The sequence below is a fragment of the Astyanax mexicanus genome, chromosome 1 (assembly GCF_023375975.1).
Source record: "Astyanax mexicanus isolate ESR-SI-001 chromosome 1, AstMex3_surface, whole genome shotgun sequence".
Lineage (NCBI taxonomy): Eukaryota > Metazoa > Chordata > Actinopteri > Characiformes > Acestrorhamphidae > Astyanax > Astyanax mexicanus.
In genome coordinates, this window is record NC_064408.1 from 131,270,205 (window position 1) to 131,292,534 (window position 22,330).

Sequence of the window (22,330 nt, forward strand, 5' to 3'; positions counted from 1 at the left end):
TATTGTACAACACTTTAATCGCCACTTGTTGTATGTTAAATGTGTTCTAGCTGAACTTTTGTGTTAGTTTCCTAGTCTTAGTGTTGTTTGTTATTTTGTTAATTTTCAATATGGATTAAATTAAAATGTCCTTGCATTTGCATCATGCATTCAGTTGGTTCCTAGAGAACTAGAGAACATGCACAACAATTAAGAAACAAGTTAAAACTCACAATGTTAAAGAATAAGAAAAAAATAAGATAAATTAATTAATTAAATTAAAAATGTTTCACAGTTTTAGGAGTTAGGGAGTTTTGCTGCACCTACCTGCTGACAAAAACAATAACTACAGAGTTTTATTTTTTTATATATAAACCTCCCACCTTTCCCTCTCCCTCCTATCTCCAAAGTTGTCAGGTTCGTGGTTTTCCTGAACACAGCGGGCAAACGTGTACAAGTCAAGACTAAAAGTTCAGGAGAGGCAAGAACAGAAATGAGAATAAGTCCTTATAAATAAAACTCAGGAGTTTTTTCAAATCATGTTACTATTAAATGTTCTTGAATGGGATATAAAACAGCTATAAAAGAACAAATAAAATGCTAATGTTACAATATTATTAATGAATTTAAATATCAATACTCATAATAAATCTTAACCTTGTAAACAAAATACTAAGTCATCATACACTCATAATTGTTAGGCTATTTGCTTCAAAGGTGAGTGTTTTTTTATAGCAGGTGCTGACTTGCCATTTTCAGGCGCAGATTTTTAGTTAAAAACGCTGTTTAAACCGTCTAATCCAAAACTTTCTCTTTCATTTCTTTATTTTCGTTCATGATAGTATCTATTGAATGTTTAGCGTACTGACTGTTGTTTTTAGTTTGTTATTTTCTTTTTGAAGGGTCTTAATTTGTGATTGGCTAAACTCTATACTAGTTTTTAAGTCTTTAATATCATGATGCAGTTTTTCCAGTATAGTTAGTCTGTTGTTGATTAATTCCAGTAAACTAACCTCTGCTGTTGTGGTTTGGTCCTCCGTATCCGTGGACCAGTGGTGCATGGGTCGTTTCCTCTGTGGTTCTGCCATTATACAGAGTCAGTAGAAGTGCTGGTCTATGAAGTCCTCTGTCTCTTCCACTGCGACGTGAATATATTTACTCACATATACAGAGTTTTAGAAGAATTAAGCACTTGCAGCGGTTTCTTCTGAACAAGAGCAAAACATATTTTATTCAATATAAGCATTCAAGGGTGTAAAAATCATAATTGTGAGAAAAGCCACCCAGGTCCAGGTCTGATCCAGGCACGGTTCAGATCTCCATGCTGATCCTGGTTCTTCCAGTGGAATCGGACACTGAGCTGAGCTTAAAGAACCGGTTCTGGATCTGAGGAACCTTTAGAACCGGTGTTCTGTCGGATTCTGCTACCTTGTCGAACCGTGCTGCCCCAATCGTATATTTAACTGTAAAAATACAAAAGAAACACTATTTTAGGGCATGTGCCCAGTGATATTCCAGTAGATGTACGTTATTAGATTTGGAGTGCATAATTCATTGTACCATGGCAAAGTTATAGTAAATATAGCTCATTACAAACTGCTTTTGTATTTATTTATGATAATAAGTGTAATTTTTAGTTTCCATTTACACTTCTGTGCAATGATAGTGCGTCCAGGTTGTTTAATGCACATAACCCCCCCTAAACCAGATTAATTATACATAAAACACGAGAAAAAATTAAATTGTGTAGGTCGGCGCATGCGCAGTACCTTTGGGAAGCATGTATCGATGGGTAGCAAAATTCGACAGAACACCGGTTCTGACTTTAAGCTACACGGTTCTGTTCTACATTCTCTTCAGTTCTGAACTTACCGAGTCAATCCGGACTTCTGTCCTCTTCTAATGGAGGAAACTGGACCTACTTTCACTTCCTCCTTCAGTGCGTCTCACCTGTCTCTTTATAAGCCCCGCCCCCAGTCAGCGAGTCTCCTGTCTCTCTCTAAGCCCCGCCCCATCCACTGTTCACACCTCCGCCTACCTTCTATCCATCCCGCCCCCTATTCATGTGTCACCTACCCTGATCTCTCTTGGCCCGCCCAATCCTTCACTCTTTTTATTTTTAATGAATTGTATAATACACTGTGCACAAATAATACAATTTACAAAACTCCAACAGTCACTGTTATGTGAAAGAAATATCACTAGTTATTATGATCAAATATAAAAAAACATTACAATAACAGTTTAAAAATTCCATTATTAACTTTACATCTGAAATGTAGTATTTTTGTGGTTAATAACTATTTTAAGGTCTTTTCTCATGAAAAAACATTTATTAATGAATATAAAATTTACATTAAAACAATAAAGTACAGTAGCGTCAAGTGGTCCTTTTTATTTATAATAACAAATGTGTCTTTGAGGTCAAAACTATTAATTTATTTATTATTAGAGAAAGAATAAAAAACGAATTATTTCTGAAAACTTGGAGAACACAGTTAAAGAAAAGATCCACAAAATGTAGAAATGTCGCAGTATTTAGTGAAAAGAGGACTGCAAGGGAAAAGTTATAGAGAACCTTAAGCGCCTCTTTCTCATAGCCAATAGCAATAGAGGACATCACGTAATCGTGGGAAAATCACGCCCTTCTGGGGAAAAACATTCTGATAGGTTTAATAGAATTTAATGAGGAACTGGAGGTCAGCGGGTCTTTAAACAGCTTCAAACTAAAAAAGTAAATAGCAGCGTATTTTCATATTCTTCCTCCAGAATAAAGGATCAGATATTTACATAATCCAAATATGATTGGACTTCCTCAGTGTCCAATTTCTGCTACCAAATCAGTGTGGAATAATGAGCTAGAGAGTGAAGAGCCAGAATCACTTAACAGGCAGGCTAAACTAGTTATCTCATGTTTAGTAACACTATACAGATGGTCATAATGTTTTAGCTTTATTTTGTAAGTGCTTTTATATAAAATGTAGTTTATCACTACATTTTATGTAGTGATAAACTAGATGGAGACAGTGGATGGAGACAACTAGATGGAGACAGTGCACCTTTCTCTATTTTTACCTGGAAGAGTTTAAACATATCTAACCCTTATTATTTCAGCATCATTTTTATTTAAATTATTTTTCCTGATTAATACAAAAAGGTACAATTCACATTATTCTCATTTTCCATTAAACATCTACCAGAAGTAGATTATATCTCTCCAATTTAATTTATTATACTACCAGAACTGAATATAAAAGGTGTGTTAAAAGTGCAGAATGTTTATTATGGTAAAGTTTAAAATATATAACATAAGCATTATATAAATATAAATATATTGTTGAGGGATTGATCTTACTCTGGAAAACCTGTTCTAATTGAAGCTCAGTCTGAACTCAGTTTTATCAGTTAAAGCACAGCTGATAGCTGATATGGAAAAAGAAAATCATAATTAAAATGTGCATTAAATGTGTTTCAGTTGATCTAATTATGGTTTTAATTATCAATTATCATTTGAGTCTTAATTATCACACACACATCCCTTTACACAGGTGTACACGTTGTGCCATTTCCGCTTAGTATTTAAACAGGTATCCCCTCCCATAGAGAACACTGAACCTGAGGAGCATTGCTGTGTTACAGCCAAAGATGTGCTAGAAAGGTCTTCTTGCAGATTTCCACGAACGCCATCCTAATTGGCTGGCACCCAGAGGTACGGAGCTTCTGATTACTCACACCTGGACTGCCTTGTATATTTACCCCCCCCCCCCTCTATTTTTTTGTTCCCTCACCAGGTATTAAATCTAGCTTGATAGGTCTTCAACTAAGCATTTCTTTTCTTTTGCTCACTCTTCCTTGTTACCGACTTCTTTATGTGATTTTTGACTGCTCTCTTGTCTTGCCCTAAATGTATCTTACATAAACATGTAAGATATACATCACATCAAAATCAGCTCAATCTGAGAAACAAAAAACTCACAAACCCAATAAACTCTACAGCAGGGGTCGGCAATTACGTTTGGCCAAAGGCCAGATATTTTCCAAGTCTGGTGAATTGGGATATGGACGGGAAAACACACTCATAAGGAGATAAGTAGCCCAAGAACGGGTGGAAACTAAAGTTGCGCTGAGCGCAATTATTCTTTTTTTTCCATTATCGTTCATTATAGTTTAAACAACCCCATTGGCCAGATGTTTAATGCTTGTGGGCCACATATGGACCACAGGTTGCCTATTGCCAACCTATGCTCTACAGGTTTAAAACATTTTCACCAAAATTACTAACTCAGAAATAAATGTAGAAACCTAGCAGTGGATAGAGAGGTCCAGCTTTTTACCATATATGTGTTGTTTGTGTATATACATATAGTGTGTGTGCTTTTTCTCTAATGGATTAAGAGATTTGTGATCGTCTACATACTGTATCTCCTGTTTTCACAATATCTCTCAGGCTCATACTCTAGTTCCATACAGAATTCTGCTGATTTCTCACACTTTACTCTGTTGTTAATTTTACAGATAGCTGGCGACTGTAAACAGGAAGTGACGTCACGGACAGTGGAAATATTGCTTGCAGGATTATTCTATCTTACACAGAGTCACCGAGGAGCCATAATTATAAAACCCAATCCCTGCATAGAGGGGTTGAGTAAAGGTGGTATTGAATGTGTGTAAGTGTGTGAGAGTGTGTGAGGGTGTAAGTGAGTGTGTATCAGAGGAGACACTGTAGAAGGACAGAGTGCCGCAGGGACAGTCCACATACACTCCTACTCTCCTACAGTAGGAGGGAGGAGTGGAGAGAGCAGTTCTGTTATTATTGTGATAAACAGAGTAACCGTAATTAGAGCAGTACAGCATCCAGGAGTTTATGTTCTCTTCAAACCGACAGTCTGATCCGAATCCCTTCCTGCTGATGGTTTTATAACTGAGAGCTACAGCAGCTTCTCCTTCAATTCGCTCAGCCTCCCAGTAACAGCGTCCAGTTACTCTCTCTCTACTCAGAACCTGCACACACCAATCAAATCTCTCTGGATGATCAGGATATGACTGCAGCTTCTCTCTAAACTCCACCCTCCTGTTCTCCTCACTCAGAGAGAGACGAGGGTTTACTGTGTTTGGATCCAGTGTGAAATCACAGCCATCTGAAAACAAGAACACACACATTACACACACATTACACACACATTACACACACTAAACACACATTACACACACATTACACACACACTACACACACTGCTCTGATACACAGAGAAAGAGAGACATTACACACACTGCACTGATACAAAGAGAGAAAGAGAAAACTTACATTTCTTTAATCCAGGTTTGATCCTGATCTCGCCTCCATGTTCCAATCTAAACACACACACACACACACACACACACACACACACACACATCAGCACATCAACACACAATAATTACTGAAGAAACACCCACTACTTTATAACACCATTAACACAATTAGAGGAAACCAGAGCCTCAGATTAAAATTTTAATATCTAATAACAGATTCAATATGCTGTCACACTTTAGCTTGTTCTTTTATTCCCAGCCTTTAGGGGGCGTGAGGGAGAATTATAGGGTCTCTGTTTAGAACAGGTGAAGAAGTAAAGGCTGAACCATAAAGATCCAGCTACAAAGGAAACATGGACTCTTCTACTTTTAACCAAAAAACATGTGGACTTCACTTTACTCTAAACTCTGATGAGCTCAATCCATTTTATTAACACCTGAAACACTGTGATTTATGAATAACGTACATTGAGGTTTCATCACACTACAAACTCTGTAGTCCAGAACTCTAATCTTTACGTTCTGTCTATGGGCAAACTCTGATCCTAAACTTGGATTATTATTATTCCTGGTGGTGATATGAAGCTGGATGATCTGACTTGCTTTCACTTTATAATATAATTTTAGTTTATTATACAAAATTCACAACAAAAGTCTGAATACACCACATCTGTATATGCACTGTGCACTTTATTATTAAAATATATTAACTCAACTAAAAAATGTAGCTCATTCTAACACAGGGTAACATTGGACTCTCTAAACAGTTGATCACTCTTCTTTTATCTCTAACTGACCCTCATCACTCTATCTAACATCTGCAGCACACCTGAATCTTCCCCCTGAGCACTTCTTCATACCTGAGTGTCTCCAGTGAACAGTGTGGATCCTCCAGTCTGGCAGAAAGCAGCTTCTCTCCTGACTCTCCTGGGTGGTTGTAGGTCAGATCCAGCTCTTTCAGGTGGGAGAGGTTTAAACTTAGAGCTGAAGCCAGAGAAGAACAGCCTTTTTCTGTGATCATACACCCAGACAATCTAGAGAAAGAAAATTATTTATTAACAATAAGTTATTAACAGAGAGAGAAAGAGTGACAGTGGCAGACTGAAAAAGGTGATACACTTCTGTATTAAACAGACCACACAACACAAGTAACACTACAAAAATGTATCGAAGATACTCTAGACTCCATTAACATAGAAAAGATTTTAGTATTGAATCCTCTTAAACTTTATAAATATAGCAGTTATTGATGTTGAGTACAGAACTATTATTGTTACACATTGAAAAGCAAAAAAATATATTAAGGGGTGAGATGAACATAAACACAATTAAAGTAATTTTGTATAATATATATTATAGAATAAAACATAAGAGCAGGAAAAAGAACCTTCGAAAAGAATTAAGTGGACTTATACAGTTCTGGACTGTACTGGATAGAGCAGTTATAGAGACAATAATGAAATTACAAGATCAGGATTAAGGAACAAGATAAAATAGTATAGTAACATAAAATGCATTAAGTATTAAACAGAGAGCTTGAGTTCCACTTGCAGATCTATTTTACTGTCACCTACATGCACATGTAGCTAATCCACTTTTAAGGGACATTTAACTGGGTTAAACATTTGAAAGATAGAATGATTAATTTGTCTATATTGCCACAGAGAAAATGTTAAGCCAAGCTATGTGGGAGTATCTGCAAGTAAATTAATATTTTTTTCCAAACACTTGTGATTATTGTGTACATAAAAAAGATATTTGTACGGATATCCTAAAGATGGCTGCAGACAGAGAGTTATATGATATATAAATATATTGGTAAAGCTCTGAATATCATATTTTAACATTTGTCATTTCAAAATGAACCGACTCACCTGAGAATCTGCAGTTTACAGTGTGAACTCTTCAGTCCAGAAGAGAGCAGCTCCACTCCTGAATCCTTCAGGTCATTGTTACTGAGATCCAGTTCTTTCAGGAAGGAGCTTTCCAGCATTAAAACTGATCCCAGAGTTTCACACATCCTTACTCCAAGATTACACAAAGCAAATCTAAAAAAATAGATATAAACACAAACAATTTTACAATAAATACAAAGTTTAAATAATACAGGATCTTGAAGGGGTTCCACATACACTGACACCATATTCTGCTGCAAGACGTTGCATGATTCTTTATGGACGTTTCAGTAAGGTCAAAACCCTAATTATTAAAACTTACACTTTTTGACACACTCTGTGTTCAGTGTCATTGTTGCTATTTACACTGCCATACAAATGACAACTACATATTTTTCTGCTCTGTAAACATTTTACTTGTGGTTTAAAGATCAAATGATAAAGCAGAATTAAATAAGACAGGAAATGTAAATAAATCTGTGAAACTGTGGAAAATTCTAACATTAGCCCTTTAATACAAAGGAACCCTATACATTACCCTGACGTCTATTACCCTTAGGTCTACTTAGAGCAAAGTGAAAAACACTGACCTGAGAATCTGCAGTTTACAGTGTGAACTCTTCAGTCCAGCAGAGAGCAGCTCCACTCCTGAATCCTGCAGGTTATTGTTACTGAGGTCCAGTTCTATCAGGAAGGAGTTTTCCACCGTTAAAACTGATTCTAGACTGTCACACATCTTTATTCCAAGATTACATGAAGCCAGTCTGGAAAACAAGAATAAACATATCAGAAATTACTTAAGAACTTAACAGAAAATTAAGTAGGTGGATGAAGCCTCCCCCTCCACTGCCGCGGGCAACACGTCATCTGGAGTACCCTCAGCGAGTGGACCTGGGACAAGAGGCTTCAGGAGAGAAACATGGAATGAGTAATGGACTTGATACTGGGCTGGAAGCTCAATCTGTAAGTAACCTCGTTAACTTGAGACAAAACCTTGAAAGGACCAATATACTTAGGCAAAAGCTTCCTGCACTCCCCCTCAAACCTCAAGTCCCGGGTAGACAACCAAACTCGATCCCCAGGTTGGGGATATAAGGAACTGAGACCATATAAGGAACTGAGACCAGTCAGTGGGATGCTTATAACAGTACAGACGGAGAAACGTGCCTAATTCTTGGTTAACACGTTCACACTGACCGTTACTAGTGGGGTGAAACCCTGAGGTCAGACTGACATGAACATCCAAATCCAAATGTCTAAATATGTGTGTGTAAATAGCTTGTGCGGTCTGAAGAGCAGTGGGCAAAGCAGAAAAAGAAATAAACTTAACCTCCCTGGAAAATCTATCCACAATATTAAGCACTGTGGTGTAACCCTCAGATTCAGGTAAATCTGTCACAAAATCAACAGCTATGTGAGACCAGGGTCTTTCAGGTACAGGTAGAGGAACAAGCTTACCGGCAGGAAGGGTTTTCGGTGTTTTACATTGAGCACAAACTGAACTGACAGCCGGAGGAAGGATGTGTTCAGAATCAGAAGACTGTGATGTGCTATCCAGAGCACTGTAAACTCAGGACAGCTGCTTTAGTGTTGCGGTTACTGGGATACCTCGCTTGGCAAGGGTTGAGATGCTTGGCAGTGCGTAAATACTCAAGATTTTTGTGATCGGTGAGAACCGTGAACGGTATAGTAGCAGACACAAACGCGGCTTTAAGCTTATTAAAAGCTTGCTCAGCCTCGGGAGACCATTTCAGGACCTTAGTGGCCTTTTAGGTCAGTGCAGTAAGAGGAGCGGCTATTCCACTGAAGTTGCAGATAAATCGCCTATAGAAATTAGCGAAACCTAAAAAGCGCTGAAGATCTTTAATAGACTGCAGAACGGGCCAGTCAGTGACAGCCGAAACCTTATTGTCGTCCATCAGTACGCCTTGAGAGCTAATGACGTAGCCAAGAAATGCAACCTGTTGGCAGTGAAACTAGCATTACTCGGCTTTGGCAAAAAGGCTGCTCTCCAGTGTTGGAGAATGGAATGAACGTGGCTTCTAGCGTGCTGGGTATGAGAGGTAACGGGTAAGTAAACTTCTTAGTTATTTCGTTAAGCCCGCGGTAATCTATGCAGGGTCTCAACCCCCCCTTTCTTCTTAACAAAGAAGGACCCTGAGCCAACCGGAGATTTAGACAGGTGGATAAACTTAGGTTGGTGCGGAGGCAACTTAGTAGCATTGGTTTTGCTGAAAACTTCAAGCAAATCAGAGTATTCAGGGGGAAGAACAGGAGAATCTACAGCTTCTGGACTTTCTACCGTAGAAGACTGCAAAGCTAACTCGTTAAGGGCTAAACAATGTTTATAACAGGAGGGAGACCAAATCGTGATATCTCCGTCAGTCAAAGAAACCACAGGATCGTAAAATTTGAGCCATGGCATGCCCAAAATCACCGGGTGTTTAGTGCAGTCTGCTGGAGATAACCTGGACTTCTGGACATCCATTGGTTCCGATGTGGACGAGGAGGGTACCTTAGTGGAATCAGATGAGGCGTGAAGTGGCTCCACTGGTGAGAATTGTGAGTGGACGTTGGTCTTGGGTCGGCGAGAGAGCAGCTGGTCCAGCCGAATGGAGAGGGAAATTAGCTGGTAAGGGTAAGGGACTCATCCAATTTCTTCAGTATTTCAGGGTTAAGTCCGTTCTTAAACACAGAGACAAGTGCAGCATTGTTCCAGGCACTGCCAGCTGCCAGAGTGCGAAATTCCATAGCATACGAAGCTACAGATTGTTGACCTTGCTTTAACGCCAGTAGAAGCTCCCCATTCGATTGTCCGTAGCGTGAGTGATCAAAAACTGCATGGAACAGAGTCAAAGAGTAGCTAGTCTCAGAGATGGTGTCCCAAACCTCGGTAGCCCACTCGAGTGCTTTACCAGACAGCCTTGAAATAATAAAGCCAATCTTAGCTTTGTCCATGGCGGGCGGAGCGTTACCAAAAAAACACTGAGCATTGTAAGAGAAATCTGCTGCATTTCTCTAGGGAACCATCAAAATTCTCCGGCTTGCACACCTGAAAACAGGATACAAAGGAGCTAAGGGTGCTAGTGTTAGCTACAGGGCTAGAGTTAGCTACAGCTAAGCCCTTGAGGTGCTCGAGAATGCTAGAGAGCTGCTGCTGCTGGTTAACTTGCTGGCTAGCTAACTCATTCACGGCTTGAGTCACACCAGCAAGTGTTTGCTCGTGCTGACCGAGCAGACTGCCTTGATTAAACAACCCTGATCTTAACATTTCTGTGTCCGCTGTCTGATCGAGAGAGGCCGTGTATTCTGTCATGGTGTACACAGAATACAGACACTCGCGGATACAGTAAAATGGGGTATTTATTAAAAAGAAGGGCAGATAAACGAGTAGTCGAACAGAAACAATCAAAGCAAACATAAGCCACATAGGAAAAACCATACCATGAGTGAAAAACAGTCCAGAGTTCAAACATGAGTAAGCCAGCATTAGAGATAATCTAATAATCGAATAACGGGAAACAGTCCAGGTCATACACAGAAAAATCCACAATCAGAGGTACAGGCTGAAATCGGTGTCGAAAAAACAAAGAGCAAGGTCATACACAGAAAACATACACAGTAAGGTAACGCTTTGTAAAGTGGTAGAAACCAGGCAATACGCGGCACCTGTGTATTCGTGAAGCATCCTTAAATACCCTGGGGTAATCAATACTCCGGGCTGCCTGGCGGAAACAGGTGAGGTGTCACGTGCGGGGTGTGTGTGATGTCAGCGTGTGGTGCGTTCTGGATAGTGTAGTTGTTAGGCGGCAAACCTCCGTTGGAGCTCAGTGTGGAAGGAGCAGGAGTGCCTACAGCACCAGACGTGACAACAATGGCTTACAGTATTATTCATACCCCTTGAACTTAAGCTTTGTCTTCCTGTGGCATGCAGGTAAATTCAAAAACTGAATAAACAATTCTGGTATGTAGAGATTTCTATGTTGAGTATTTAAGGACATTATTTAAATTACAATGACTGCATTGTATTTATGCGGATCACTCACCGTGCCTTTCGGCAGTTGATCACGGCTGGGACCAGTCTGCTGTAACCTTCATCTGATGTGTTGATTTTCTTCAAGTCCAGCTCCTCTAGAACTTCATCTGAGGTCAGAAGCATGTAGGCTAGTGCTGAACACTGTCCAAGAGAAAGCTCCTTTTCTGAGTTTTTCTCGGAGTGTAGATACTTCTGAAGCTCCCCAGAGAGAGACTGGTCCTTCATTTCAGACAGACAGAGGAAAAGATTGACGGATCTCTCAGCAGAAAGATATTTTTGGACTTCGATTAAGTCCTTGATGTACTTTGTGGTTTCCTCTGTGCTGCTTTGTGTAAAAGTCAGAAGACCCTGTAAGAGTCTCTGGTTGGTCTGCAGTGAGAGACCCAGCAGGAAACGGAGGAACAGATCCAGGTGTCCGTTCTGACTCTTTACAGCTCTATCCACAGCTCCTTTCAGCAGATTATCCAGTGTAACATTATTATACCACTGTCTGTAACAATCAATAAGACACTGCAGTTCCTCTAGGTTCCCACTCTCATAGCAGTGGAACACATAAACAGCGGCCAGGAACTCCTGAAAGCTCAGATGAACAAAGCAGTAGACCTTACTCTGGTAAAGCACACATTCCTCCTTAAAGATCTCAGTAAAGATCCCAGAATACTCAGAGTAAGAGACATCAATCCTGCTCTCTCTCAGGTCCTCTTCGTAGAACATCACATTGCCCTTCATCAGCTGCTTGAAAGCCAGTTCAGCCAGTTTCAGAAGCTCGGTTCTGTTGGATTCCAGCAGGTTTTTAGTATCTTTCTGACAAGTCTTGTCATATTTCTTTCCCTTTGTGTCCATCTGAATGTTCAGAAAGTGTGCGTACATTTGAGTTAAAGTTTTAGGGATTTCTTTTACTTTGTTCTTGATGAGTTCCTGAAGCACAGTGTAGGTGATCCAGCAGAAGACTGGTATGTAGCACATGATATAGAGTGTCTTCACTTTTTTAATGTGTGAGATGATTCTGTTAGTTTGTTCTTCATCCTGTATTCTCTTCCTGAAGTACTCCTCCTTCTGCTGGTCCGTGATGAATCCTCGCACTTCTGTTTTCCGGTGGATGTATTCTGGTGGGATCTGATCTGCTGCAGCAGGTCTGGAGGTGACCCAGACAAGAGCAGACTCTAGCAGTGCTCCTGTGATGAGGCTGGTCACCAGAACATCTACAGTTGCCTTCTCTGTTATAGAGGACATTTTCTTCTGTTCAAAATCCAGAGGCTTCCTGAGCTCATCCAGTCCATCCAAGATAAAAGCACATTTACAGTCATCATCAAAAAGACCAGCTTCTTTTAAATGTTTTAGCTGTGGGTACAGATGAAGAAGTAGTCCTGGAAGGTCATACTCCTCATCCTTTAATAGATTCAGCTCTCGGAAAGCAATAATGAAAACAAAATCTATGTCTGTATTGGATTTTCCTTCAGCCCAATCCAGAGCAAACTTCTGAACAGAGACGGTTTTCCCAATCCCAGCTATTCCCATTGTGAGCACTTTTTTAATGTTAAAGTCTCCATGGAAAATCTCACTGATCTTCATTTTACTGTCTGTTGATGCATGTGTTGTGGGTCTGGCTTCCATCTGAATCACTTCATGATCTGTATTGACTCCTCCCCCCCAGTCCTCCACCACATACAGCTCTGAGTAAATCTTATTCAGGAGGATGTGCTTCCCTCTCTTTCCTGTTCCCTCGTATAATGTTGCATAGCGATCGATGATGATCCTTTTGAGCTTCTCTTTTTCTGTTTCTCTTAGAGCCGCTGTATGATAGAAAGAAAAAAACAATCAAACATTACACAATATAATTTATAAAATCCATACAGACATTATATGCACTACTGGCTGCATGATATTGCCTGTTATCTCTGTTGCTCCCAGTCTGTGCCTACTCTCATTCTATCAGGAATATTTAATACTATAATAAAACTCTATTCTACAAAAATACGTTTTCTGCCTCAGTAACTGATGTGATCATGTATGTTGTAAGCTGCATTGCTTACACCTATATGTCATAACTCTGCACCTCTCATCATACACATGTAGACTGTACTATGTCCGTACTGCAGTGTACTGTCTGTTAAACTGTCTCATTTCTGACTGAGTATTTATTGTTTTTATTATAATTTGCACAAGTGGAAACAGAAATGCTAACTAAAGATGGACAGATCAGTATCAGGTCCCTGATTGACATAAACTATTATATAGAATGACAGATGGACAAAGTGTGCAAAAGCATGATATATTAGTTGATAAAAAATATTTTGTTTGGAGAGATTATAGTCTGGAGATTATGACAATCAAAGTGGAAGCACACTTGGGTCACAGCTACAATTCATGTTATCCAACACATATGAAGAGCAGACAGGGCACTGTTTTGCCCCAACCCTGGCAGATTTCCCTTTATAGTTTTCTACTGATGAAAGCGATAGAAGACAGATGACTGCAAGATTTAAGATGGTGAAAGCACCCCATGCTCAGAATATTCTGGGAAACTTTTCCTCCCAGGATCTACAGAGCATGTGGAAGGCCACCAAGTGCATTACAGACTACAAAACCAATGTTGCACAAGGCTCCAAAGTTTTACGCCTTGTTGAAGAGCACCTTCTTCTGGTGTGACACCAGGAGAAGTAAGGAGGATACTAAGAAGGTTCAACACCTGTATATATATATACAATTCTGAAAAAACTAAGAGACCACTGCAAACTTTTCTAAAAAAATCAGCATCTCTATATGTATGACAGCAATTCCATTTCAGTGTCAGTTGAATTCCAACCTAAGTACATTTCATTTTACTTAATGTGCTTCTGATTAGGTGATCACCTGAACCAAATCTTATTTAATGAGCAAAAATGTAAAAACACCCCTGTAGTCATCACAATCCTCTTGCAATAGGACAAACTGAATAGCAGAACAAGTGCCAAGAACAGCATAAAAGTAACAGGTCAATGCTCAATTCCACACAACTTGATCATTTAGGAAGTGGATGAAGGACTACCAGACCAAGACAGTGTCATGCCCAGAACAATCTCCAGACCTGAACCCAGTTGAAGTTTCTGAATCATTTTCTCTGATTTTGCTATTTATAGGTACATGTTTAAATAAAATGAACATTGTTGAACATTGTTGAGCATATATTTGCAGAAAATGAGAAATGGCTGAAATAACAAAAAGACGCAGAGCATTCAGACTTTAAATAATGCAAAGAAACAAGTTCATATTTATAAAGTTTTAAGAGTTCAGAAATCAATATTTGGTGGAATAACCCTGTTTTTTAATCACAGTTCCCATGCATCTAGGCATGTTCTTCTCCAATAGTTACACAATGGTGCTATTTCTAAAATTGTTATTTATATATTAACCCATGAAACTGAATGAAATAAATGATTATCAGATTACCTGCATCACCTGTAGTGGAGGCTCCTGTTGTCGTTCCCATTACCTCTTCTCTTCTGTCTCTTCCTGAGAGAGTGAACAGCAGTACATAAAAAAGAAATATAAACATCAGGTCAGGCTTTTCTTATTTTAATTCCCCCAATTTGGAAGTTCAATTACCCAACCCACTCATTAGAAGTCCCTGTATCACTAGTAATGCCCCCAACACCAGGAGGATAAAGACTAGCGCACGCCTCCTCCCATACATATGAAGTCAGACTCCGCCTCTTTTCTATCTGCTGTTGATGAAGCAGGTATCTAAAATGAAGATTTTAGATACTTCCTCTAATCTGCTGCCTCTTGTGTGATCATAAGATTCACTCCTCTGTCAACAGACATATTCCTTTATATTAATTAAGCTTGCTTCACTTCATCTTTGAAAAAGACAGACTCTGAAATCCCTAGAATAGAAGATCACCTCATTTTTATTCACGTTTTAAATGATTAAGCAGAAACAGGAAGATGATCACATAATTTATGGATTATGGATGTTCTATCCTGACCTGAAAGGGGTATGAAATGGTTGTAATGGAGATGAGAGCCAGATCTTTCTATCCTTTGTGTCTTTTAAACTGTATGTACAAACACTTTCTTTACAACCCCAATTCTAATAAAGTTGGGATGTTGTGTGAAACATAAATTAAAAAAGAATACAATAAATTGCAAATACTTTTCAAACTATATTTAACTGAACTCACTACAAAGACAATATATTTAATGTTTAATTGGATAAACATTATTGTTTTTTTGCAAATATTCACTCATGGAAAAAGAAAAAAAACAATCACTGTCTGATCAGAAATAGTTTTTCATGTACCTCCATGACCAGAGTCGGCTCCAATTAAAATAGTAACTGGGGCATGAAACTCATTGCTCTGAAGAACAGGAGCATTGACTGTCGCTCCACTCTGAGCTGTGGTGTTCTGGATCAGTTCATTGGGAACTGTAGGGTTCTGGATTGTGGTGGTCTGGACAGGACTGGTTTGATCTGTGTTCACATGAGAACAAAAGAGAGTTTAAAGTGTATCTTCAGAACAATTATTCGGTAAATGTATATAATCTGTACAAAATGTATGCACTGAACACATTACATAAATCTATACACCTTGGCATAAATCTATTCACCTGAATATAATGTTAAACACTGGACACATTTCTAGTACATACAAGTAACATAATACAGCAAGATGATAAATCCAGAGTTATGCATAGGGCTCAGCTAGAATGTATTATTCACCTAAGAACAACTAAAAGACACTGTTCATTGTGCATTACCTCAACTGAGAAAAATATAGTACACAATCATTTACAGTTTAAGATTGCGTGTGCAGAACACCACAACCACCATAATCTGATACTGGCTCGACAAGGACCCAGAAGCACAGGAATCTATGTTCATGGTTCATTGCCTCAACTTCCAACAACAACAACTGATTAACCTGTAACTGAGTGGTTTAATGTGTAAAATAAGATACATTAAATTATATTTAAAAAAGAATGTAACTGTTGTGTTAAGTCTATATAATATAAACATTAATATTGTAATAATGGAAGTTTAAGTATTCTTTGAATAATTATAAAATTTCATACTCAAACTACAATTTTTAAAAATTAAAACTAAAATTTCCCTAAAAGAATCGATTTTGAATTCTAGCGGCACCTTGTGAATTGGAATCGAAACCACCCCTAACAGCTCTATAAAAGACAATATCCATTTACTTTCAGAGTACAACACTACATCCGGCCTCAAGGTTATTACTACAATGAATTCTGGGACCTGCAATTTACTGCCTACATCTACTAACAATTTCCAATCTCGTGCATCAGCCCATTTACCGGCAGTTCCCGAACACTGTGCTGTTTCTCAACTACGCTGTCCCTCACACACAAACAGCATTACCCTACTGCAACCAACCACCGGCATGTTATTAACTTCTAACCGCTTCTTATCAAGTGCACCTGAAAGAGATCTAAGTACCTGATTATGTCTCCATGTGTAGCGCCCCTGAGACAGACTTACCTTACATGCCGACAAAATGTTCTTCAGCGTGCCACTTCCTGCACATAGCTTACAACTTGGATCCTCACCCACCCACTGAGCAAGGTTTTGTGGCGTTTGGAAAAACATCATAAGTAGCACCCAGAAAAAAGTTTATCTAGATGTGATAATCTCATACAGACTTATCCAAAGTGACCTGAAGCTACAGCTGCTGCAAAAGTTTTGCACATTAAGGTTTCTTTCTTTTGTCCTGTTTGTTGTTTGCTTCACAATAATCACATCAAAAATAAAATACTTGTACAACAATTTGTAGGCGTGTTCTGAAACCCAATCAATTAAACAATCCATTTTAATTCCAGGGTGTGACTCTGTAAATCTGTACACATTAATATAATACTCTACATTAAATAAGAAAATAAACATGGAGCTACATCACCTTTTTTATCTGCTCTGTCCTTAAACACTTGTGGATCGCTTGTTATCTTGTTTGACGGCACCTGAAGGAGAGCATATTCAGGTTAAATGGACATCTCTGGTAATATTTGGTGAATCCCTAAAGACATTTTATTTTTCTAAAAATGCTGACTATTTCTTAGACCTCCAGTGATTCTTAAAATATTTTTACACACAGATAAACTTCTTTTCCAAAATACATATCACATCTTAGCTCTTGTTTATCTTGTTTCTTCTTATTTTCATTGTCCTTTCTGTTCCCATGTCCTGTCTTTCCATGTTCTCCCTAAGCCCAGGGGTGCGTTTCCCAAAAACTTAAGTGTCACTATGGAGGAAGCTATTCATACATCTGCCAATAAATATCTCTGATCACATTTATCTAAATTTATATTGACTAATTTAACTGACATTTAATTTTTTTATTTTATTTTATAGCTAGCGCTTACACATGCACTGGAATTGCTAATATTTATTTTTTTAATAAAATTCTTGCCTAATATTATAATCATTCATAATACGTTTTTAAATAATTGCATATAAATAATTTCAATTGTTATTGGTAATTTAATATGCATAGTCTAAATAATACATTAATATCTTTATTTCAGTTTAATATTATTCAGTTTGTGAGTTTTTGTTGATTTTAAAGTAAAAGTCTGAAGTATTCTAGACACTTGAGTTCAGACTATGGTGGTTCTAACATAAGTACGACATTTTTCGTAAACGATGGTACTTCAAGCATTAGTTTAAAGATGTATTGTACCTCATTAGTTCAATGCTAGACTCTGTTATACAGGAAACTACCTCCTGTTTGTTTTCTGCACATGGCTTGGTTTTGTTGCAGTCTTGACTCCGCCCTAGCTCCGCCCTGTCATCAGTGTGTTCACACGTGTTTAATTTGTTATCCCGCCCCCTCATTATCCTTCCCAGGTGTTTCTTGTTTCCTCAGCTGTGCTTATACCCCATGTTTACCTGTGTTCTGTGTCGTGTTTTGTTTAACCCTCTGTGTAGCCAGTTTTCTTTTTATTTTCTTTTTCATAGTATTTTCTTTACCTTGTTGGTATTTAGTGTTTGCTTCCTAGTCTTATTGTTGTTTGGATTAAAAGAACACACACACACACACAATAACACAAACCTTCAATATGTCGAGATTTTTCCTGTCAATGTCCGTCTTCTCTTGGGTTCTGTGGGTTAAATAAAAAAGACTGTTGTTGGGGTGTAAGATAGTAATGAACATCAATGAGCAAGTTAGAACCTTATCTTTCAATACGCCCTGAGTGATGCACAGAGAGAGATCTGACTAGAACGTTTCTGACTAGTTTTTGACTGCTAAAGTGAAGTTGATGTAGCTTCTAGGAGTTTCTCCATCTTCAGATAAGATCTCTGGACTTCTGTCAGAGCGACTGTTGGTTACCTCTCTTACTGTCGCACTTCTCCTGGTCCTTCTTCTTCCAGTTTAATATTATGGAGCCATGGTGCTCTGGGGATTTTTTTCAGCAGCATGTTTTTTGTATCTTCTCCAGATCTCAAGATTCTGAGTTTCACACAGTTCTGTATCTGAGCTCTACAGCAGGCGTACAAATAGACTGTTGACCGGGTGTACGATATGGCCCCTTATGTTGAAAGGAGCGTGTCTTTCCAAATCTTGTCCAATCTGCTGAATTTAACAGGGAGATAGGAAGCACTCAGGGCTGAATTTCAGGTGTCGTAGCAAAGTGTCTAAATACTTACTTCCATGCAATGTTTTGTTTTTCTGTCTTAATACATTTGTGGAAAAATCTAAAATTCTCTTTTCACTTTTTTCACTATAGGTCACTGAGTACATAATGATAGGGTGGAAAAATTTGTGGAATTTTATTTTATATTATAAATATATTGGATTGTGTGTTGGTGTTGCTGAAGGTTTTAAACAACTCAGTGTAGTGTTAATGGTTAAAGGTTATGGCCAAAGAGCGCCACCCTGTGGCGCCTGTGAAAAATGTGTGTTCTGAAAATGGGAATAAAGTGAGCCAGACACAAGCTCTGTTGTTGTCGAGGGAATCTTTATTTTAACCACCCCAAACGGTCATCCTAACACTACATGGTGTCAGAAACCTGCAAGTAAGCGAGGACTAGGAACCTTTACAAGCCTTTTGAGCTGAAATAGGCAGGGAATTCACGCTGTTTGGAGAACAAAAGGTCGAAAACAGGAGTAGTGAGTAAAGTGGCTAACTGCTAACTAGCTAACAGGCTGAGGGGTGCCGACCGAGAGGGTGCAGCAAGATGGATCGGTTTCAGGTACCGCCACCGCACAAATTCGACTTCTCAAAGCCGGAGGAATGGCCGAAGTGGATTAAACGTTTTGAAAGATTTAGGATTGCATCAGGATTGGAGCTGCAAGCAGAGGAGAACCAAGTCAACGCACTTATTTATACAATGGGAGAGGAAGCTGAGGACATACTCACATCCCTACGCCTGACGCCAAACGAGCTCAGTGAGTACAGTTTGGTTAAAGAACAGTTAGATGGACATTTCGTGGTCAGAAGAAATGTTATATTTGAACGTGCAAAGTTCAATATGAGATATCAGGAACCAGGTGAAACAGCAGACAGTTTCATCACTGCCCTGTACTGTCTCGCAGAGCACTGTGGCTATGGTGAGTTGCACAGTGAAATGATCAGAGATAGATTAGTCGTTGGCTTGCGAGACAAGAAACTATCAGAGCAACTTCAGTTGGATCCCAGACTCACTTTAGAAAAGGCAATAACACATGTGCGCCAAAGTGAGTTGGTAAAGAAGCAGCAAGAGATGTTAAAATCCAACTTTAAAAGTGAAGCATCCGGGGATGTAGGTGTGGTTCACACGCAGCTGAGACCTCAGAGTAAAGGCAGAGCTAAGCCGCAGAATAAAGGGGCTTTTAGGACACCTTTAAAGCACACAGAACATGAGAGAGCTAACCAATGTAAGAGATGTGGGAGAGCGCCATTTCACAGTAAATATCAGTGCCCAGCAAAGGAGGCAAACTGCAATAAATGCAAGAAGAAAGGGCATTATGCTAAAATGTGCAGATCTGAAGCTATTGGTGAAGTATATATGAATGAGACAAGTGCGAACGGAGACATTGCATTCCTTGGCACAGTAAACACAGAGCCGGCAGATGCTCCCTGGCTGGTAAAAGTAAAAGTGGATGACAACGAGGTGCTATTTAAAGTGGACACTGGAGCTGATGTGACAGTGGTACCAGAGGAGCTGTACAAGAGAGGAAAATTCAGCAGACTGGAAAACACCACAAAAATACTGCATGGGCCAGGTCAGGATGCATTATCAGTTGTCGGCATGTTCACAGCCAGGCTCCGTGTAAATAGTAAAAGCACAACTCAAGACATTTATGTAGTGTCAGGGTTAAAAGCAGCCTTACTAGGGAGGCCAGCTATTCAAGCACTACATTTGATTGCTAGGATCGACATGGTAAGCCTGAACACTCAAGATTCTGTGAAGAAGCTGTTCCCAGAATTATTTGAGGGCCTTGGTAAATTGGAGGGAGATTATGAAATCGCTCTAAAGCAGGACGCTATCCCTTTTTCACTGTCCACTCCACGTCGCATTCCACTGCCGCTGATGTCAAAGGTGAAACAGGAACTGGAATGTATGGAGACACAGGGCGTGATCTCTAGGGTTGAACAACCTACAGACTGGTGTGCAGGGATGGTGGTTGTCCCAAAACCCAATGGAGCAGTCAGAATTTGTGTCGATTTAACGAAGTTAAATAATGCAGTGAAACGAGAGAGGCATATCCTCCCATCTGTCGAACACACTCTGGGACAACTAGAAGGGGCAAAAATATTCTCGAAACTTGATGCAAATTCTGGATTTTGGCAAATCCCATTATCCAAAAACTCTGCCCTTCTCACAACCTTCATCAGTCCATTCGGAAGGTTCTGCTTCAATCGCCTGTGCTTTGGGATTTCATCAGCGCCGGAACATTTCCAAAAGAGGATGTCACAGATCCTGGAAGGCTTGGAGGGAGTTCTATGCCACATGGATGACATTCTGGTCTTTGGAACAACGCAAACAGAGCATGATCAGCGCCTTTATGCAGTGCTCAAAAAGCTGCAGAAAGCAGGGATAACACTCAATGAGAAATGCGAATTCTCCAAGAGAAGTGTAAGATTCCTGGGCCAGATTATTGACGAGACTGGTATCCACGCAGACCCGGAGAAGGTAAAAGCGGTCACAAGCATGAGTGAGCCAAAAACTGTCAGTGAGGTCAGGAGATTCCTGGGAATGACAAATCATCTAGGGAAGTTTCTTCCTCACCTAGCAGAAAAGACACAGCCGCTGCGGGACCTACTGCGAAAAGAAAACGAGTGGTCATGGGGTGAGCCTCAACAGAGAGCATTTAACAACATCAAGTTGGAGCTTAGCAAACCCCCAGGACTGGCACTGTACAATTCCAAGGCAGGCACCATTGTGTCTGCTGATGCATCTTCATATGGGCTGGGAGCAGTATTGCTCCAAAAACAGGAAAATCAAGAGCTTAAGCCCATAGCATACTCATCCAGAGTTCTCACAAGCACAGAACAGAGGTATGCTCAAATAGAAAAAGAAGCCCTGGCCATTACGTGGGCCTGTGAGCGCTTCTCAGACTTTCTTGTGGGCATCCCTTTTCATGTGGAGACCGACCACAAACCTTTGGTGTCACTTTTGGGGTCGAAAAACCTGGATGAACTACCACCACGTATTCAAAGGCTACGGATGCGACTCATGAAGTTCACATATACTGTCTCACATGTCCCCGGAAAAAACATTGCTACTGCTGCTGTCCTCTCCAGAGTTCCTATTGGAGAGAAAGGGGATGTTCAGCTGGAAGAGGAGATAAATCTGTACGTAGATACAGTCCTGTCAAGTTTACCTGCCACAGAGAAAAGACTTCTGGAAATTCAAAAGCATCAAGAGAGTGACGCAGTTCTCCAGGAAGTGAGAAATTACTGCATAGAGGGTTGGCCAAACAAATTCCAGATTGGTGGTCCTGTGCAGCAATACTATCCATTCTCGGGTGAGCTGACTGTGGACAATGGACTGTTACTAAAAGGAAGCAGGATAGTGATTCCAAAGTCACTCCAAAATGACATTCTGCAAAAATTGCATGCAGCACATCAGGGGATAGTGAAGTGCCGGGAGCGTGCAAAACAATCTGTATGGTGGCCGGGTCTTAGTGCACAACTACAAAAA

The 22,330-nt window shown here is 39.6% G+C and overlaps 1 protein-coding gene and 1 pseudogene across 1 annotated transcript; both read right to left on the reverse strand.

Moving 5' to 3' along the window:
- Positions 1 to 2,028, reverse strand: part of LOC111196362 (NACHT, LRR and PYD domains-containing protein 12-like) — a 28,175-nt pseudogene extending 26,147 nt beyond the window's left edge.
- A 2,425-nt stretch (positions 2,029 to 4,453) lies between these two features.
- On the reverse strand, positions 4,454 to 17,833 carry LOC111190425 (NACHT, LRR and PYD domains-containing protein 3-like). The gene is made up of 9 exons (XM_049479778.1): positions 17,821 to 17,833; positions 15,485 to 15,655; positions 14,632 to 14,694; positions 11,213 to 12,995; positions 7,757 to 7,930; positions 7,146 to 7,319; positions 6,132 to 6,305; positions 5,285 to 5,331; positions 4,454 to 5,117 (listed from the first exon to the last, which is right to left on the reverse strand). The coding sequence occupies exons 1-9, from the start codon at positions 17,831 to 17,833 to the stop codon at positions 4,555 to 4,557; spliced, it is 3,162 nt and encodes a 1,053-aa protein (XP_049335735.1). The 3' UTR covers positions 4,454 to 4,554.
- Between the last annotated feature and the right edge of the window lie 4,497 nt (positions 17,834 to 22,330).

Bases quoted from the DNA above. Each gene is read 5' to 3' on its own strand.
- LOC111190425 (XM_049479778.1), bottom strand. The intron at 12,996-14,631 runs GTAATCTGATAA...TCTATCATACAG, and splicing joins CTCCACTACAGGTGATGCAG to CGGCTCTAAGAGAAACAGAA. The intron at 7,320-7,756 runs GTCAGTGTTTTT...CTATTTTTTTAG, and splicing joins TGTAAACTGCAGATTCTCAG to ATTTGCTTTGTGTAATCTTG.